The sequence below is a fragment of the Colletes latitarsis genome, chromosome 4 (genome assembly GCF_051014445.1).
Source record: "Colletes latitarsis isolate SP2378_abdomen chromosome 4, iyColLati1, whole genome shotgun sequence".
NCBI lineage: Eukaryota > Metazoa > Arthropoda > Insecta > Hymenoptera > Colletidae > Colletes > Colletes latitarsis.
In genome coordinates, this window is record NC_135137.1 from 42547969 (window position 1) to 42564604 (window position 16636).

A 16636-nucleotide genomic window follows, 5' to 3' on the forward strand; every position below is an offset into this window, starting at 1 on the left:
TTCGAACGAGTCGCTGTCCCACGCGAACTAATCCAGAGAATAACGATTACTCGTCCAATGGTTGGACGACAGAGAGTATCGTCGCAGTGATTTCACGAAACCGGGACTCGAAAACGTCCATGCTGGGTCCGACCCTGGAGGACTTATTCGGAGAAAAACAAAGAGAGATGACTCGAGTTAGAGGGTGGCAGAGAGAAGGAGACAAGACTCGTTCTTACCGGTAAGAAGGCTCTCGTAAGACTGAACGACATTGCTCGTCGAGGCCAGCTTCCGCGGTTAGCACCGACATACGCGCTTACACGAGAGAAGGGATAAAGCGGCGGCCGTCGTCGCGACATGTCGCGAACACGTTTTTGGTCCCCGACTTTCGGGATCGGTGTCCCTACATCGCTTACGAAATATTTCTAGTTCACCGAAATATGTAGATTAGGATCGGTTTTATGGATGATTTGGTAGAGCATTTGTTGGAACCGTGTTTTCATTTTTGAGACGAACAAAAACATAGTTTTCTTCGGGTAATGTCGATATTGTTCGAGCGTCTGATAATTTATCGGTGATCACCGAAAATACACAGCAAATCAATTAACGCTTATCAATACTTTTCAATCGTACTAAATGCAAAACCTTTTGTATCTCGAAATAGAGATAAATGGATTTACTCATTTCCGTAACGAACGTCTCACGATGATTCACTTTGTGTTTGCTCTAAATGCGATAATAAAATAGAATAAATACACTTATGTATACATATCAATAAGTAGTAATAGGCTTACTTCATATTATACCTTCAATGAGTTAAGAACGACCAAAACTAGAATTTACTCTGAATTACGTTTGTAGGTGTCGACGAGTAGGTTTACAGCTCGAAACATTTTACGCGAAAAAGTGACTCTGGTTTCTAGGTTTCACTGCTTGAAATAGAATTGGAGTAGCCATTCCGAGAAGCATGATACACTTCAAAAGATAGAATGTGAAAAAAAGCAGCGTTGCTCGAAGGTTAAAAACTACTAATCGCAGAATGACGTGCGTTATCGACGAATATGTTTCTCGATGATTAATCTGCCGGCGTGTGTCAATCGTGCAAAGTGTTTGAGTCGAGCCACGACAGTTTGCGATGTTAGACACTCAAACGGAAGGTCAGCCATGGCGTCGAGTGGTGCGCGGCGGGGGATCCGAACAGGAAGTACCCTCCATTCCATTATTAACCGCTTAATATCGGTTGGATCTTTTAGCCCGTCAAGTTATCGTCGGAGATAGCTCTGATTGGATTTCGAGGTAAAATTTACAGCTCGAATTCGCGATACAAGATACGGAGGATATTAGCGATCGAACCGAGTTCGAAGGACGCCGAGCACGGTGTTCGTTTTAAAGAAACCGACGATGGTATCGCGTAGGTAGGGTTTACGGCGAATTGCCGTCGGATTATTTGAACAATGACGCGTTATTTACGAACGTTCTCGCGATTCTCCATTTTATCGTAACTCGCAGGCGATCGAAAATATTTGAAGAGAAGAAAGACGCGATTACTTCGATCGTAATAGTAAATTACGTAATTAGGAGCGTTTGTCGCAACGACGAGTTCGCTTTCTTCCCGAAAGACCAATCCGTCGCGGGTGCCTAAAAGTCGTTTGTCCTTGGCGTGGAGGAGATCCGAATCGCGTCCCGCGAGTCTACGTGTCTCGAAAGCGTGGACCTTGTACGCGGATTATTAATTGTTATTTTTATCTCTCGGAATGGCGTTCTTTTGTCACGTCGAGTCGCGTCACCGAGGCTCCGGAACGATCGGTCATTATCGAAGCGAGAAACTTTGCGTTTACCGTCGACCGTTCTGCGTTCTTTGTCCACTTACGTTCTCAAATATATTAACCGTCGAATACACTTTGAATATCGGCATTTTTTCCATTTCGAAGGTGGAATGACTCAGACGAGCATAGGTACCGTCAGCCTAGCGCGATAAATCACTGACGTTCGTATACCAACGACGGCGTTGTTAGCGCTTTACGATATTTTAATTCGCAAGTTCGTTATCTTTACGCGTTTAGGATCCTCGAATTGCTTAAGAGGTTCGAACAGAGTATTGGCGCCCGACCGGTAGCATGAAAGAAGCAAGGTTTCGTGTCCTTAATTGCACAACAATTTCGAGTCCATTATCCAGCCCGCGGCCGGTGATTTGTACATCGAAAAACCGATTGTCTTCTCCGGATACCTACTTAGGCCTAGAAAAGTGGGACGCAACTTAATACGCCGAACCGCGTTGAAGGGTTAATATCACGTTGCAGATCTACGAGCGGCCGAGGCCACGTCTGCGCGTACGTTTCGCCTATTACTCGGCAAACCGCCTGTTCACGCCACTTGACGAGCGTGATTTTAATTGCCGCGTTCTAATTGAAAAGCACCGCCGAGACGCGCGCGAACCCAACAACGATAGTCGATCGATACAAAAATCCCTAGTCGACTTCGTTTAATCGATCGACTCTCACGGTCCTCGTTTGGGGGTTGTAGTTATTTAACCCCATTGCCTTTTCCGCCTAAACCGCTTTCTTCGAAGAATAGTTACTCCCATCGTATAGTACAAGCATCGGAACGCAAGAACCACGCGTAGAAGTTTATTTCAACCTGTGATTATGTTATTTTCGCGTAATTCGCCGTGTAAACACTGTTCGTGACCCGTTCGAACGTCCGGCACCGGGTAACGTTCAATTCTATTCGATAAGGGAGGCCCGATTCTCGTTAGTCGTTGCGAAATCTGTTTTTGCCGGTCAACCTCACACTCTGATTCGCGCGTTACATCACAAATCCGCGCGCGCGGTCTCTCCAACTTTTTCCCGAGTTTCGCGTTCGAGCAAGCAGACGCACGGTGTCGCGGCCACCGAAATGAAAAGAATTGGAAAATGCTCGACGACTGGAATCCGCGTTACTTTCAGCTTGCTCCGCTCCAACGGCCGTTCGTTCGACTTCCGTTTTTTCATCGACGGAACATCGCCAAGGATTTCCTTACAGCGTTTAATTTTGTAGCGTCTCGATCACACTGCGCGAAAAGCATCGGAGAAAGGTATTTTGTGTCTTCGTTCGTCGATCGACCGTATCATTATCGAATCATTAGCAAGGGTCGAGTTAATAGGCGGGGGCCGTTGGATCGGTTGGCAAAATCGGTAACGATTCGGTGATGAATCGGGAAAGGTTGATTTCGTGGCAGTCGTCGCGAGGCCAGCGTTCCTTGGTTTATGCACGCCCAGCTTTCGAGCGATCGCGCGGTTCCCACATTATTTTCTTCGCTCTGCTCGCTCGGCGTTGACGCGCGGGTCAAAGGGCCGACGAGTTAACCTTTCGGAGATGCGGTATTTTTTGGCTATGATGCGTTCCATCGGACGCAGTTGTTCCGCAGCCACCAACGACAGGAGCCACATCCGCGAAAAATTCACCTTGGCGCTTTGGGTAGACTTCGCGTACGCCTCGTTTCTTCTTTGACTCGTAAATCACATGGCTGCGGCGAAGCACGATAAAAGCGCGCGCATTCGCCAACAGTTAACCTCGACGCGAGTGCAGCGCTGTAACTTAGCGAAAGCAAAATCTCGACGAGTTCTATCGTAGGCGCCAGGAAGGATTGCACCGTCTGCAGATTTGGATTTCCCTTGGAACGCGTCGAGTATCGACGAGGATGCACCCAGAAAAGATATTCCCCGGTTCGAATCGGAAAAATTCAACAACAGATACAACGTAGTTCCGGTCGTTATCGGTCTTGCTTTTCGATTTTCGTATCGCGAGGTTTGGACGAGGAAATGGACGAGCAGGAAGACCGCGGCGTGTTCCATGGCCCCGAACGTTCGCGCGAAACTTTCGAAACGGCGAGCACGGCAAACCCGGTGCACGCAATTTTTGTCGATGCGTCGGCTAGACAGCGAATATTCCATAGTCAGAAATAAGATTTCAGAATGCGGAAACATTGGCATCGAAGTCGGCGGCGCGCGGCACCGTACGTGCCTCGAGACGCCGATGACGCTGACTTCGCATGCTCGCTCGTGGGAGCGGCTCGCGAAACAAGTAGGAAGCGAATCACACCTCGAGAATCTTATCCAATTAATTTTTTTTACGGGGAAACTGGTGTCGGGACCAGGGTTGCCACTGTCGCGCGAAAAGAACCATCGAATCGATAGGAAACGGTACGTAGCTCGCGTCCCCCGATGTCGATCCAACGAGCTTCGACGTCCGGTTGTTCGTAGTTTGGTTCTTACTCGTCCCGATGCACGTTTTTATACGCTATCGCTATTCGAGTTGTCAAAGCCAAGAATACCAAGATGGCGTGTGACCGACCGATAGAAGGTCGAGGAACGCGAAAGCAGTAATTTCTCAGCGAAGGGGATAGTTTTCCGGGCACATGCGCGGAGTTAGCTGGCCGAGAGGATACGGCGAAGGCGGAACTTTTACGTTCCCGCGGGAACGAAATCACGGCGTAGAAAATGCTCGCGGACGAAAGTCGTGACTGGAACGTCTGAAAGATAGTTCGGCTCCCTTGTTCGTTCTCGTCCCGTAGTCGACACGAGGCGTTCATTACCGGGCCGGAACGGGCTCGTGACACGTCACGAGTATCTCAATGTGAAGTTCGCAACACGATCGAGGGCGAATTCTTGCGGACTTTCACCGGCGGCCGAAGGACGGGCCATCGTCGTAAAGCAGCGAGCATTTGTGGCTTAGCGCCATTGTTGGGCCGCGGAACGATTGTCGGTCACGCCGAGCCGACGTTCCTCGCCACGCTTTACAAAAATTCATTCCAATCGCTTTCTTTTGTAAGAAGACGCGGTTCCGAGAACGGAATGCCACGCGAGAGTGCCTCGAAAGTTTAGACACACGATTCATGGCATTCGCTTTTCAACCGAGTTGAATAGACGTCTCGGAGCGCGGTTTGAATGCCGCGATGGGATCAAGCGTATCGAAACCCGATGGGGTTACGTTCGAATCACGTGCGAGCACTTTCGACAAAAATCATTTCGCTAATAATTCTCTCTAATATGTTTGTAACCTCTTTCGTTCGTATAGCCGTGGAAGGTCCTCTTGAAAAGTGCGCTTCGGAAGACCAGCGTTCCGTTACAAGAATTTTTATGTCCGAGGGTGTTAAGCCTGCTGAAATTTACCGCATATTGCTTAAACAATACGGTACAAGTTGCAATAATCGTGGGAATTTTTAAAAGCGGGCAACTCGGTTTAAAAATTACCGAACAGCGTCGCTCACCTGCGTGGAGATTTTCAGCCCCTGTCTCGGAGAAGTTGGCGATTCCGTTGGCGTTGTCTACTTCGTCATTCCGTGCTGTAACAGGAGAGAAGGAAACGTATGAAAATACGAACGGACCGCGTTTCCACGAATTTTCTATTCGCCACGATTGCGAATGACAGCCGCGAGAGACGGTATCGCGGCTCTGACGTTTCAATTAAGAAAAATGACTTTAGAGGCGGTCGCGAATAAAGAAGGAGTCCAGCGATAATGAGTGGAGGTAATAGCTGCTAGCTAGTGGACACAGCTGCACGGTTGACATCGGTTGACCCGACTCTTATTAAACATCCAGATGCACACAGAGGACCCGCGAGACATACGACACGCGTCGAGCATGTACAGACGAGATTAACGTTATCGAAGAGGTTTCTGTTTCTCTGCGTGCACGGCCCGTTTCCGTATGCAGGACACTGCATACACCCATGCCTACACCCATTCAGCAATAAGCGGAATACGCGGAACGCTAAACGTGCTACGAGGACTCGACTGGACTCTTTCTATCTCTCTCTCTCTTTCTCGCATGTTCTTTGCGACCTTGATCGCTTAACAAATGTTGTCCGTACAGATCCATATCTAGAGAGACACGCCGCGTTCAGCGTGTTCCCTCTCTAATGCTGGCGGACCTTTGAACCCGCTCGGCATTAATTAATTCTCGACGGTGGGCTCCCTTGTTTTCGAACGTCCGGGCGAAAAAGTGAATTTGATTGCTGTAATTTGCATCGGTACCGCAAATAGATTCGTAAAATTACGGTTCGCTCCGACGCCAGCCGGCAACCTCCAGTTGCTAGGGGTTTGGCTGAAATTACATACCATCTTGGTGGACGTAAGACATCGTTTCATTGGGTCGAAAGTTGTTGCGTTTTTCCTTTCCTTCGTTCGTTACTTAGGATCGAACAGGTTAATTAATTTAAAGCACAGTGACGATCGTTCGGTCAGTTTTTGACAGGCAAAAAGGCGCGAGGAGGGTCGAATTAACCGAGGCGGCGTAACGAGGAACGGGCAGAGTTTCCGGCGGCGGGAGAGGACGGTCGCCGCATTCTTCGACAGCAAACGCTTTCGCGGAGCAAGCAGATTAAGGCGAGCGATATCGGTCGCTTTACGAGTTCTTGCGGTGCATCGTAAACCCCTGACGGCGCGCCGCGGTACGCTTAAACGCGCGATGATCGACGCGAATGCGTGGCTTAATCGACCGTTAAAATTCCATGTCCGTTTCAATTTTACGGACCGTTCAGTCGGAAGCTGGAGGAAGACGGCGTTCCGCGCGAGATTCGGAAAAATTTACGTGCTCGCCGCGAAATCGCGCGAGAAACGGACAGGACCGGGACGAGCATATTTCGGAGGAGGCATTTTTCAATACGATCGAACGAGGCGAAACGCGACGTAAGGGCCCCGGGAAGTTGACATTAAGGGCTCCGGGCGAAGGGTACGAGCGGAAAAAGGGAGAACCGCCGCGGCGAACAGGAAGAGGACAGGCTGTTGGCGGGGGGGGGGGGGAGGGAACGAGCGAGAGGGAATCGTAAGGTAGGAGGGAGAGCTCGAAGAAGTGGAAAGAGAGAAAAGGGAGCAACGAAAAATAAGAAGAGTGGTTCTCCTCTCCGGTCTCTTAGGTTGGGAGCGGGTGGCCTTGAGCAGGTCATCACCTCCGGCTGCGGTGCTGATGCTGCCCGCGCTGGACCATCTTAACTTCCCCTTCTTATTCCTTCGACCCGTCCTCTCTTCCTTCGGTCAACTCTTCTTCGCCAACCTCCTCTCCTCTGCTCTTCCCGCCGTTTCATCTCTTCTTTCCTCCTTCCCTTTCCTTTACACTTTTCCAGGGACCTCCGGCGTGCCGTGCGCCGGGGAACAATCCGTCCGAGCTAACTCCGCCAGCGGCGACCGACGCGACCGAGAGAACTCGACGACGAAAACGATTTCCTCTGCATTGAAATTACAACGGACGACGTTCCGCGACGGGGCAGGCGTTACCGATCGCGCAAATTGAATATTCCAAATTGGATCACGGAAGCCTGGTTTCGCGTGCGAGAAATCGGACATAGAGTCCTCGGCGGCAAAGTCGTGTCGAAATCGTTTAACTCGGCAAAGAGTCGTTCCTGCGACGCGATAATTTGTCGACTAATTGGGAGAGCAAGATTTCGAGCGCAGTCGTCCGAACAGGAAAGGGAATCACGCAAATCGAGTTTGACAAAGTGGATCGGCCGTAACGCCCCTCGGACGACGTAATGGTCGACGCGTGGCGGCGTCAGCGTGTCCGCAGGTAGAACGCCGCTTCGCGCCGGTGCGAAATCGTTTCGGTAAGATCCGTTGGGCGAACACGCCGGCAACCGGAGGATCGGTGTACCGACTTAAGTGAATGAGAAAGATAAACATAATAATTACGATAAATTGCGGGCTGCCGCTGAAAACGGCATCGAGGCGAGTCGGTACGACGCACGCGGGACAAAACCTTACTTTCCACGCCTGTCTCCTTTGCAAAATCCTACAACTTTCACTACCAAATATTCCAAGCAGATTCAGATGTATAAAGGACACATCGAAAGAAATCGTACAGAAATTAGAATATATTTAAAATTAGAATAGGATAATCTACGTATGTAAATGGGAAAAGACTGCATCGATCGATGGGTCGAATTCGTCACGGTCGAAGGCGCGGTTGACCGGAAGTGCGTTGCCCGTCGCGTGGGTAACAACTCTTAGGCGACGATGTAATGGAAAGTTGTTCCGATAATAGGCGCGTTCGCTCTCACGAGTGCAATTTACAATTAAGGACGAGCCGAACAATTTCAAAGTACCTTGCCCCACCTGTCTCTTTCCGTTCGGCGAGCATTCTTCGGATTTCGCGACGTTACGTTTCAGCTCGTCGAGCCTAACCTTGGAACGCGGCGATGCTGACGTCGGCGTGGGATCGTTTAATCGAAAACTCGTTTACGGGTACGTTGTGCGGCTAGGAAAGTGCAAGGCGTGTGCTCGAAGATCGCGTTCTAGCAGAAACGTGTATTACGAGCCGACGTGATTCCCATAATGCAGGAAGCATGGCAAAATTACCGGGCGTAGCACGGTCACGGAGCGACGCAAGCGTTCGCGCAATTATTAGCTCCTCGTTAATTAGTACGGTTTCAGTTAAAGCTCGCCAAAGCTGGTCTGGCCATTAGCTGGATAATTATGGATCGGTACGATTGAAAAAGGTATCGGTGGTTAATGCCTACGGCGCGATATTCCCTCCTGTCTGTCGATCGAAGGAGCTCGCTTTTTCAAACTATACGAATGCTCGAAGCTCGACGGAGATTTCAACGAACAGGAAGGATCGCAAAGGCGAATGACTTACGAGCGACGCCGCGTCGTTCGCGCGATGGCCTCGACCCAGTAAAACTCTGGGGCCGCGTTCTGTCCGGAGGCTGTGGATTAAAAATCCCTTTGGACCGCTCGATCTCGATTCGGGTCGGTCGGAGGTGAATCTCGAAAGACGCGAGATCGAGTTCGCGTGTTCGATTCTAGTGCAACGCAACGTACTCGGCGTTTCCCGACGCGTAACGAGTATCGACTCGACGTCGATCGACGCACTTGCGGCAATTAGAGCGCGAAGCTCCATCGAACGCGATAGAAATTATCGCATCGGCGGCGTATTATTAACGCTTTTAAACTCCACGGCCGAATCGGTTCTCAGCACGAGGTAATCGACGGGTATAACACGTGTGCGATTCCTATGGGCACGCGATACACACACGCCGCTGCTACCCGGCGAAATAAATAAACGGCTCGACCGATCGTTCGCACGGCTAACAGAGTATGTATCTCGCGAGTTACAACGACCGAGTAGTTGGCGCCTGCCAGATAACACCAGCTTTCCTCTTTCAACGTACATATCGGTGCGTGTTGCGCGAGAATTTAATATGTACACGATCGTACGTACGCGCGCCGAGATGCGTCCGATGAATGAGCTAATTGTGCCGTCTACGAACGCAAACCCTGTCTCTTTTATTCTTGCGCCACTTGGACCACGTTCCTCCCGACTCGTCGCGCGAGCATCAATTGCAAAATCGACCAGGAAAAACGTTCGGTCTGTTAACGACGCGCGAATGGGACGGAGGACACCTTTTCTAGCCGGGGCGCCGAGCACTCGTCGACCGTTCTTCAATTTTGGTATGGTCTTTCCTTTCGTTAATTAACTGGCAACGCGTTAAACGGTAGTCGTGGATACCATCGAAATCGTCGAGAACAGCTTCCTGCCAGCCAGGACGGAAATCAATCGGGAAGCCAGGGTTTCTGGGGGGCTTCGTCGGGTGGGTGATCAAGATTGTGCTGGATTTCTCGAAGAAACCACGACGGAACGGGACGGTAAATAGCGCGAGGCAGGTGTAGCCCATCTGCAATGTCAGCTGCTAGCGTCCGAAGCCCTTGGCGTGGTCTACCCTTGAGATTCGAAAAATATATGTGTAACGTGCGCGCGAGCCGAGAGAGCAACCGAGCGGCAGCTGCGTTGCGTTTTTCTGTGGGTGGCGAGTGAAAGTGCGGCTTCGAGGTCAATGCGGGCGACAAATTGAATTTTTGCAACAGCATCCTCTCCGGTTAAATCTGCTTAACGAAAATCGCCCGACTCGCTGGCCCAGAGGTTCCCAGCTCCTCGCGTCTCTTTTCCTTTCGCCGCTTGGATCCAGTCCACGATAAATCTGAACGTCGATCCCCTTTTTTCTCGTTTCCTCCGTGGAATTTAAACGAGGAAACGACCGTCTGGAAACCTTGAGACCAACGATCTCGAACGCGTCGTAAGAGCGGACCTTTTTCCGTCGTGCAGCTAGGCTTTTTCGACGATCCGGATGAAAGCCCACGGTCCGGGGGAGATTCTTTTTTTACCCGCGAAGCTGCACAGTCCGCGTTCCTCTAATGTTCCACATCCTGCTGCTGAAAGCGTTCTCGCGTCGCATGCGTGAACGTTGTGGAAGACCGGATCGTAATTTCGAGTCTCCCGATCGGTCGTTGGCTCCGCGACGTTCGAAGCGGTTTTCCTTTCGACCGGATTTTATTCGACACCGGCAACACGATGACGCGATTAATTCGTGACTCAGATTGCCGATACCCAATGATTCATTCGATTACGTGAAAATCGGAGGCGCTTGCCTTGAACGTTCTAATTGGGATTAGACGATTGGGACGCTCTAACGACTCGTTAAAGTCGACGTTCCGCTCGGGCAGAATTTTTGCAATTCATGGGGACAAATCGTTGCGAGATGGCGGCACGATTTAACTAGTCCTACAATTCTAGCGATTACCGGCGCAAAATCGATTCCACGATCCGTGAAGCTCCTGCACAATCTTTACAAATGTATTTTGCGCGTAAATAGCGCCGGACCTCGCCGTATCATCCTATTTATTCGAAACGAAATCTTCGCTTCGGTTTCTCGTTCGCTATTAGCATCGGAATGCGAGCTCCCGTATTTAATTCACGCGAATGGCTCTGACGCACCAGTTGAATAAATACGCAAAGATCGAGACGCCGTGGAAGTAAATATTCAAATACCTTTTAAAGTTACCAATCGAGCGTTACTCGTGTAACATTCGGTAGCTGCGGTTTGTGGAACAGTAACACGATCCTTCGACACCACTCGAATTTTAAAATCTCCTTGGTCGTTCACAATCCTCGAAGAAGACCGACCGGGTCGTATAAAACACTTTGAAAGTCGAGCATCGCGTGTACGAAGCCAAAAATTGACGATCGACGATAGTGCAGCAGTTCGAATTTAATTTATCGATCCACAGGACTCGTTAGTTTTTAACACTTTGTACCGTGTCAATGTCTTCGCGTCGGAATTGATTCGATATCGCGAGTATAGTACAACGGTCTGTTTACAAATTGTAGATCTTCGATTTGAAAAATTCGCAAGACTTTGCCGTTGATATTTGCGTGCCGTTGGAATGTTCGTTTCGTTTGCTCTCGCCCGATAAACGCGCGAAAGTCGAGAACGGTTGAGAAAGACGATCGGCCGACGAAACGGGGGGAACTATAACAGGGAAAACGCACAGGGCGATGAAACGTTAAACGTGAAATTGGTGGAAAAATCTGTTGACAATTATAGGTAACGCACAAGGCAAAACAGACGAGAGGCCGGAACGTTTTGACTCGGAGCGTCGAGAGGAGACTGGCGAACGCCTTTCTGCCTCTGCCTGGGACATCGCTGGGCATCCCTTTCCACCAATGACGAGGCTTCCTTACTGGTCTCGCGGAGAGACCGAGGTACCTTTACTGTTGATAGGTTACCTTCGAGTTAACTCGATAGGATCGTAAATGTGCGCATGCATATAAATTACTCATTCGATCTTGAAAACCGCAAGTATTTTTGGACGAATCTCCGTGATGGAATTGAACGAGATCCTCCACCGAGAAGCCGGAAGTCGCGAGATAAAACCAGAAAGAAGTCCTTCGACTTGCACGATACTTTTTCTTTCTAACAGGTTTATTTTGCGTGCAAGATTCTCCTATTTAAGTATTAGAATTTATAGCAATAGTTTCAAACTTGTTATTTGCTTAAAACTGTTACGATATACAAAATTAAGGGCTTCTTTAAATATTCAGTATTTAATTTTAAGCGTTTCGGTGCATTCTTAGAAATTAATGATTACCTACGTCACACGGTAATGAAAACCTCCTGATGAATGTTTCTTGATTTGTGTTAGTCCTATTGGCAGTTCTAACCTCTCTTTTATTTTCCTGGTAATTAATCGATTGCGTTTTACTTGGCGAAAGATGTGGTTGTCTTGGCACGAATTCCACGCACATCTTTTTAACTCGAGCTTTTCTACAGCAGATCGTTCCCGCCTTTTTACTATGCTTAACAAAATATTAGAGGTTATCGCTTCAGATTCGGCTTTAGATACCGATACAAGTACCGTAAGTGCTTTACTGACATTCAAAGAGAACGTGAAAATAGATATTGCGATAGACATCAACTAAAAACGAAGAGTTATATGATCGTTAACTTACTTTCTGACGATGAAATATGCTCCCTCAGAATTGTTGGCCCCACAACTTGGCGATTTCTTTGTCGAAACAATATTGAAGGGTCGCTACCAACCGTTTTATCGAAACCTATCATTGGTATAACAGATGACTTGAATAATTTATCGGCAGACAAATAGTCTCACGCAAGGTGTAACTACTTACCGACGCGATCGTGTATGCATCGTAGGAATTTTTTCGACGTACTTTTACTTGGAAGAAAAAATGATAAACCGTGATGCAAGAACAAGTGCTAAAGGGATGGCTTTAATTGAAACAACATAAAGTCCAAGGGAGAAAGGTGTCCGTGCGTATCAGATGACCAATAAGATGCTAGATCGCAAGGGCCGCGAGGCAGATGTGTCGCGGATATCAATTCGCGGTGATATATCGATGGCGCGAAACAATTATTGCCCAGCCGGACTGGACGTGCAATCTCTGACACGGGTCAGGAGTGTGTCGAATCGATTTAGAATGTGTTTTCTCCACAGTGCGAGTTCTCGCGGACAAAAGGTAACTCTTTTCGTGGCAGCGTTATTGTCCGCGAGCGAACGCGAGATCGACATCGATAAACCACTACGATTGGCCGCGGGGCGCTAAGCGTGCACAATGCTGCCCAATCCGACGAAAAAACAAGTATTCCGAGTTACACGTATTTACGATCTTGCGTCTTCTTTGCTTACTGATCGCGCGTGACCTGTAACGTGTTCTTTTCGCGATGGAATGCGACTCGTCATATCGGAAGATTCATCTGCCGTGAACAGTTTTTTAACCTTACAAAACGAAAAGACCCAACAGCGCCACAATGTTGATACGACGCTTAGTGTTTCGGCTTGTATAACCTTTGCACATTCTCTACCATGGAACGTAAGTATCTTTTCTTCTTGTAGAAAATCTTGATTCTAGCGTTGCGATTGGTGGAGAAAACAATCATTAGCCAATGCAATTACATGACAGATCAGCAGCGCCACACTGTGACGTCAGTATTAAGCTAACGATTCTATGCAGATTTTGGCGGGATGAGACCAGATTTAGCTGCAGGAGGGAACAGTCGTTAACCTTACAAGTACGCGAGGAACCAGGAGCATCGTGATATTTACGTGGTAGTTAAAGTTTCGAAACAGTGGTCCCTTGTGAATTTTGCTACGAAGGAAGCAACTCTCGTTCGAATTCGATGTCGATGATGTATTATTCAACGAGTGTGATTCTTGTCCACGAGAACAAGGAATTTCGAAGAGGAACACGTGCAACATTATTAACCATCTGGCATTGCAACGCGACATTCTCTTTGGGTATGTACATACGCAATTTCCTAACGTTAGCATGCATCTTATTTTATAATTTAATGTTGTCGATGCGTTGTTCATAAATGTTTCATGGCGCTAGAATTCGATAGAATCGTTTTGTAACCGCGTTTTGGAAAGTTTATACGATTATGTACGTCGTGCGATACGAAGCGACAAGCTAAGCGGATACGTAATCAGTAATGTTGAATTTGGAAGTCTGTTTGCTCGAATAGACGTGAACATTTTTAAAAAATCTTTCGAAACGATACCAGTATTCACGCGATAGCAAAGGTTAGAAACTGTACGTCGAGCAAACGTTAGAAATTAATTCGCGGACAAATGATTTTGTTTGAGAGTCTCAAACGTGAAAAATAAGGTTCTGCTTGGCAGGAACATTCGGAAAGGAAGTTCTCGACGATGCAATTTTTATCGTAGAGTTTTGAGAACAATTTCAAGATCGCCTCGCGAGGATGCGATCATTTCTGAGTTCTAGCGTCATATTATTTTTCTCGTTTCGCGAATTCGACGAAACTCGAGCTGTCTCGTAAAAAGTCTTCTCGATTCGAGAAGCAATAATGAGGACCCGAAGCGCCCTCGGGTGGAATTGAGCGTCACTGACGAGTGTTTCGCCATACGGCGACTGGAGTCGAATAGCCGGTAAAAAAGAAGTTAGCTGGCCTTTGAGGGCTCGAATTTCCTCGAGTTCGTGTGTGCCACTCGGGTTGTGCATAAAAGCGAGGCTCCGCAAGACCGATGCCTGTACCGTCATTTATACACTCAATTGTTTCGCATACGACTTGGCGTTTTAAGTTGCACGGTATTTACAAATGCACAAAATTCATTGTGCCTTTCATTTTATCTCAAAGTTTTATAGTACGCGTTGCGATTGGCAGAGGGGCGCAACCAGTTGCTTCGTTCCTCTATTAAGCTTCTTTCCCACTGATGCTTCAGAGGCACGATGGTGCTTCCAAACTTGCGGTCTACGAACTTGCACATATTTCCTACGTTTTAACAAACATTATACAGCGCGTTGTCAGATTTATTCCTTTGAGATAAATTCCGAAACAAAGCATGTTTTTTATTGTTACGGTTTTTGATAAAGTCGCGTCCCCGCGTGTGCAAAAGTATGCTGCGCCGACAAGACGTCTGGAACGTGACGAAGGTATGGGGACACAGCCTAGGCTTACATTTGAACGTTTTCACGTTATTCGGTAACACGTAACGTGTAGGAATTACCGCTATCCAAAGTGCATTTGCATGCACGTCGCGTCGCGTGCTCCGATGTCCCTGACAATGACGAACGTGATGTAAATGGAGGATGCATAGTTGTAAAGGCCGACTCATTGTCACGCAACGTAGATGCGGTTTTGAATTGTATCCAGAATTTCGTGTCTGTCGAACGGTCGTCGGCTGTGTGGTTAGCGTATCGGCGATAACAGTTAACGGACTCGCGAATATGAATTGGCTATTTTGAAGGCGTCGGGTTTGTCACCTTGTCCCGTCAGTAGTTTCGAACGTATCGTTCGCAAAAATGTCAACTTTTCATCGACGCAACTTCCGACGAGGAACAAGTGGTCGTTAAAAGGCACGGAAAAGCCTCGTGCCGCTTCAGCGGTGGCTCAAAGGAGAGTCACGCGTCGTTGATTAGTTAGCGCAAGAATGTTGACTGTGCAAAGTTGCGCGCCGCGCGTGGGAAACCGCAGCTACCGGACGCCGCGGAAGAAGAGACGATGAAAAAATCGCGATCCACCGCGGTTTGCATCGTTCGTCACGGACGAGCGATCGAACGGGACGAGAAAATCCTGAAAACGAAAGTTTCCGACGATATCGTTGCACTCGATTTGCGCGCAGGGCACCGAGGAACCGCTGTTCCCTTTGGAATCCTCACGCACCGCGCCGCGCCGCGTCGGCAAGCGGAGCCGTGCGATGGTCGCGTTCTAAGAGAAGCGCGACAAAAAAGAAACCGGTCGAGCTTCTTCCGTTTCGCGGACGAAGCGGCATGAAAGGCTCGCGAGTTCAAACTTGGCGCGAGCAGCTCTATAAATGCAGAAAGAGAGGGAGAGAAGCCGGACCGCGCGCATCACTGGAATGCGAGAATCTGCAGCTTGCACGAATTCCTCCTGCGTCCGGGGTCTGGACCCTCCAATTAGAGTCAAGCTCAAGTCCAACGGGATCTCTTCGATTCCACCTCGCGATCTTTCGTGCTATTATAGACGAGAGACTAATATCATTTGCTCCCGCGATTAGAAACGATCGAGACAATGGTCGGTCAATGATAAACGGGCAACGCGCAGGCTCGATTCGTCCTCTCGGCAGAAAGTACTCGCTCGGATGTAAAAGTTTTCGCTAATTGAAATTTTCAAAAGTGGGTACAATAGACGGTTTTGTTAGAGTTTTAAATTTTAGTTAAGAGTGGACCCCGGTAGAAATACCTATCGAGCGGAAGGGAATTAAGTGGATACTATGTAGACCCTTCGAAGTTCTGACTCGTACGTCCGGTTTTCAATCTACTCGGCTGGATAAATTGGAATGACTCTTGTAGACGAGGATACCTTGTTTTTCCATGTTTCGTGACAAGATTGTTGCTACGACGTTTACATTATCGGCAAACTTTCCTTTTTCGTATTTGCTCGCAATTCCCCTGTGCAAACGGTACGTTCAGGGCATGGAATCGAAATCGTATCTTTGGGTATTTTTGTTAGGACTTTCCGATGTATGCATTTTTAACTAGACGATGTTGGTACGCGTTGAAACGTCTAGTTGCACCGAGAATCGATCTAACGTCTGACCCTGAGCCCTCCCGGGGGACAACTTTTTGAGCGATAGAGCATTCCGAGCGGTCAAGTTGCGAAGGTTATCGATAACTCGGTGTCCTCGACAGCGGGATCGAAAGAAACCGATCTTTTACCGATGTCTAAGCGGCATTCGCGCAATGTCGCCGCTTATAGCGACCGGGGGCATTCCGCGCGGCGAAAAATCCGCGCTGATTGCCCCGCGTGCTTCCATCGTGCGCGCGTTCCGGATCGCGAACGTCGTCGCTCGACGGGGCCTGGTGCTCGTTTTCTCGACTGTGTTTTAGCGCCTCGAGTCGCGGAG

General features: G+C 48.6%; 1 protein-coding gene across 3 annotated transcripts in view; it reads right to left on the bottom strand.

The window, feature by feature from the left end:
* The window catches only part of Bbg (PDZ domain-containing protein big bang), a 44891-nt gene that overhangs the window by 9228 nt on the left and 19027 nt on the right, over positions 1-16636 (bottom strand). For 2 of the 3 annotated variants that reach the window (XM_076763988.1, XM_076763985.1), the window contains exon 6: positions 5228-5302. The exons of the other annotated variant lie outside the window; for it this stretch is intronic. In XM_076763988.1, the coding sequence (XP_076620103.1) occupies positions 5228-5302 (75 nt within the window). The remainder of the gene's footprint in view (positions 1-5227; positions 5303-16636) is intronic. 3 annotated transcript variants of the gene reach the window in all.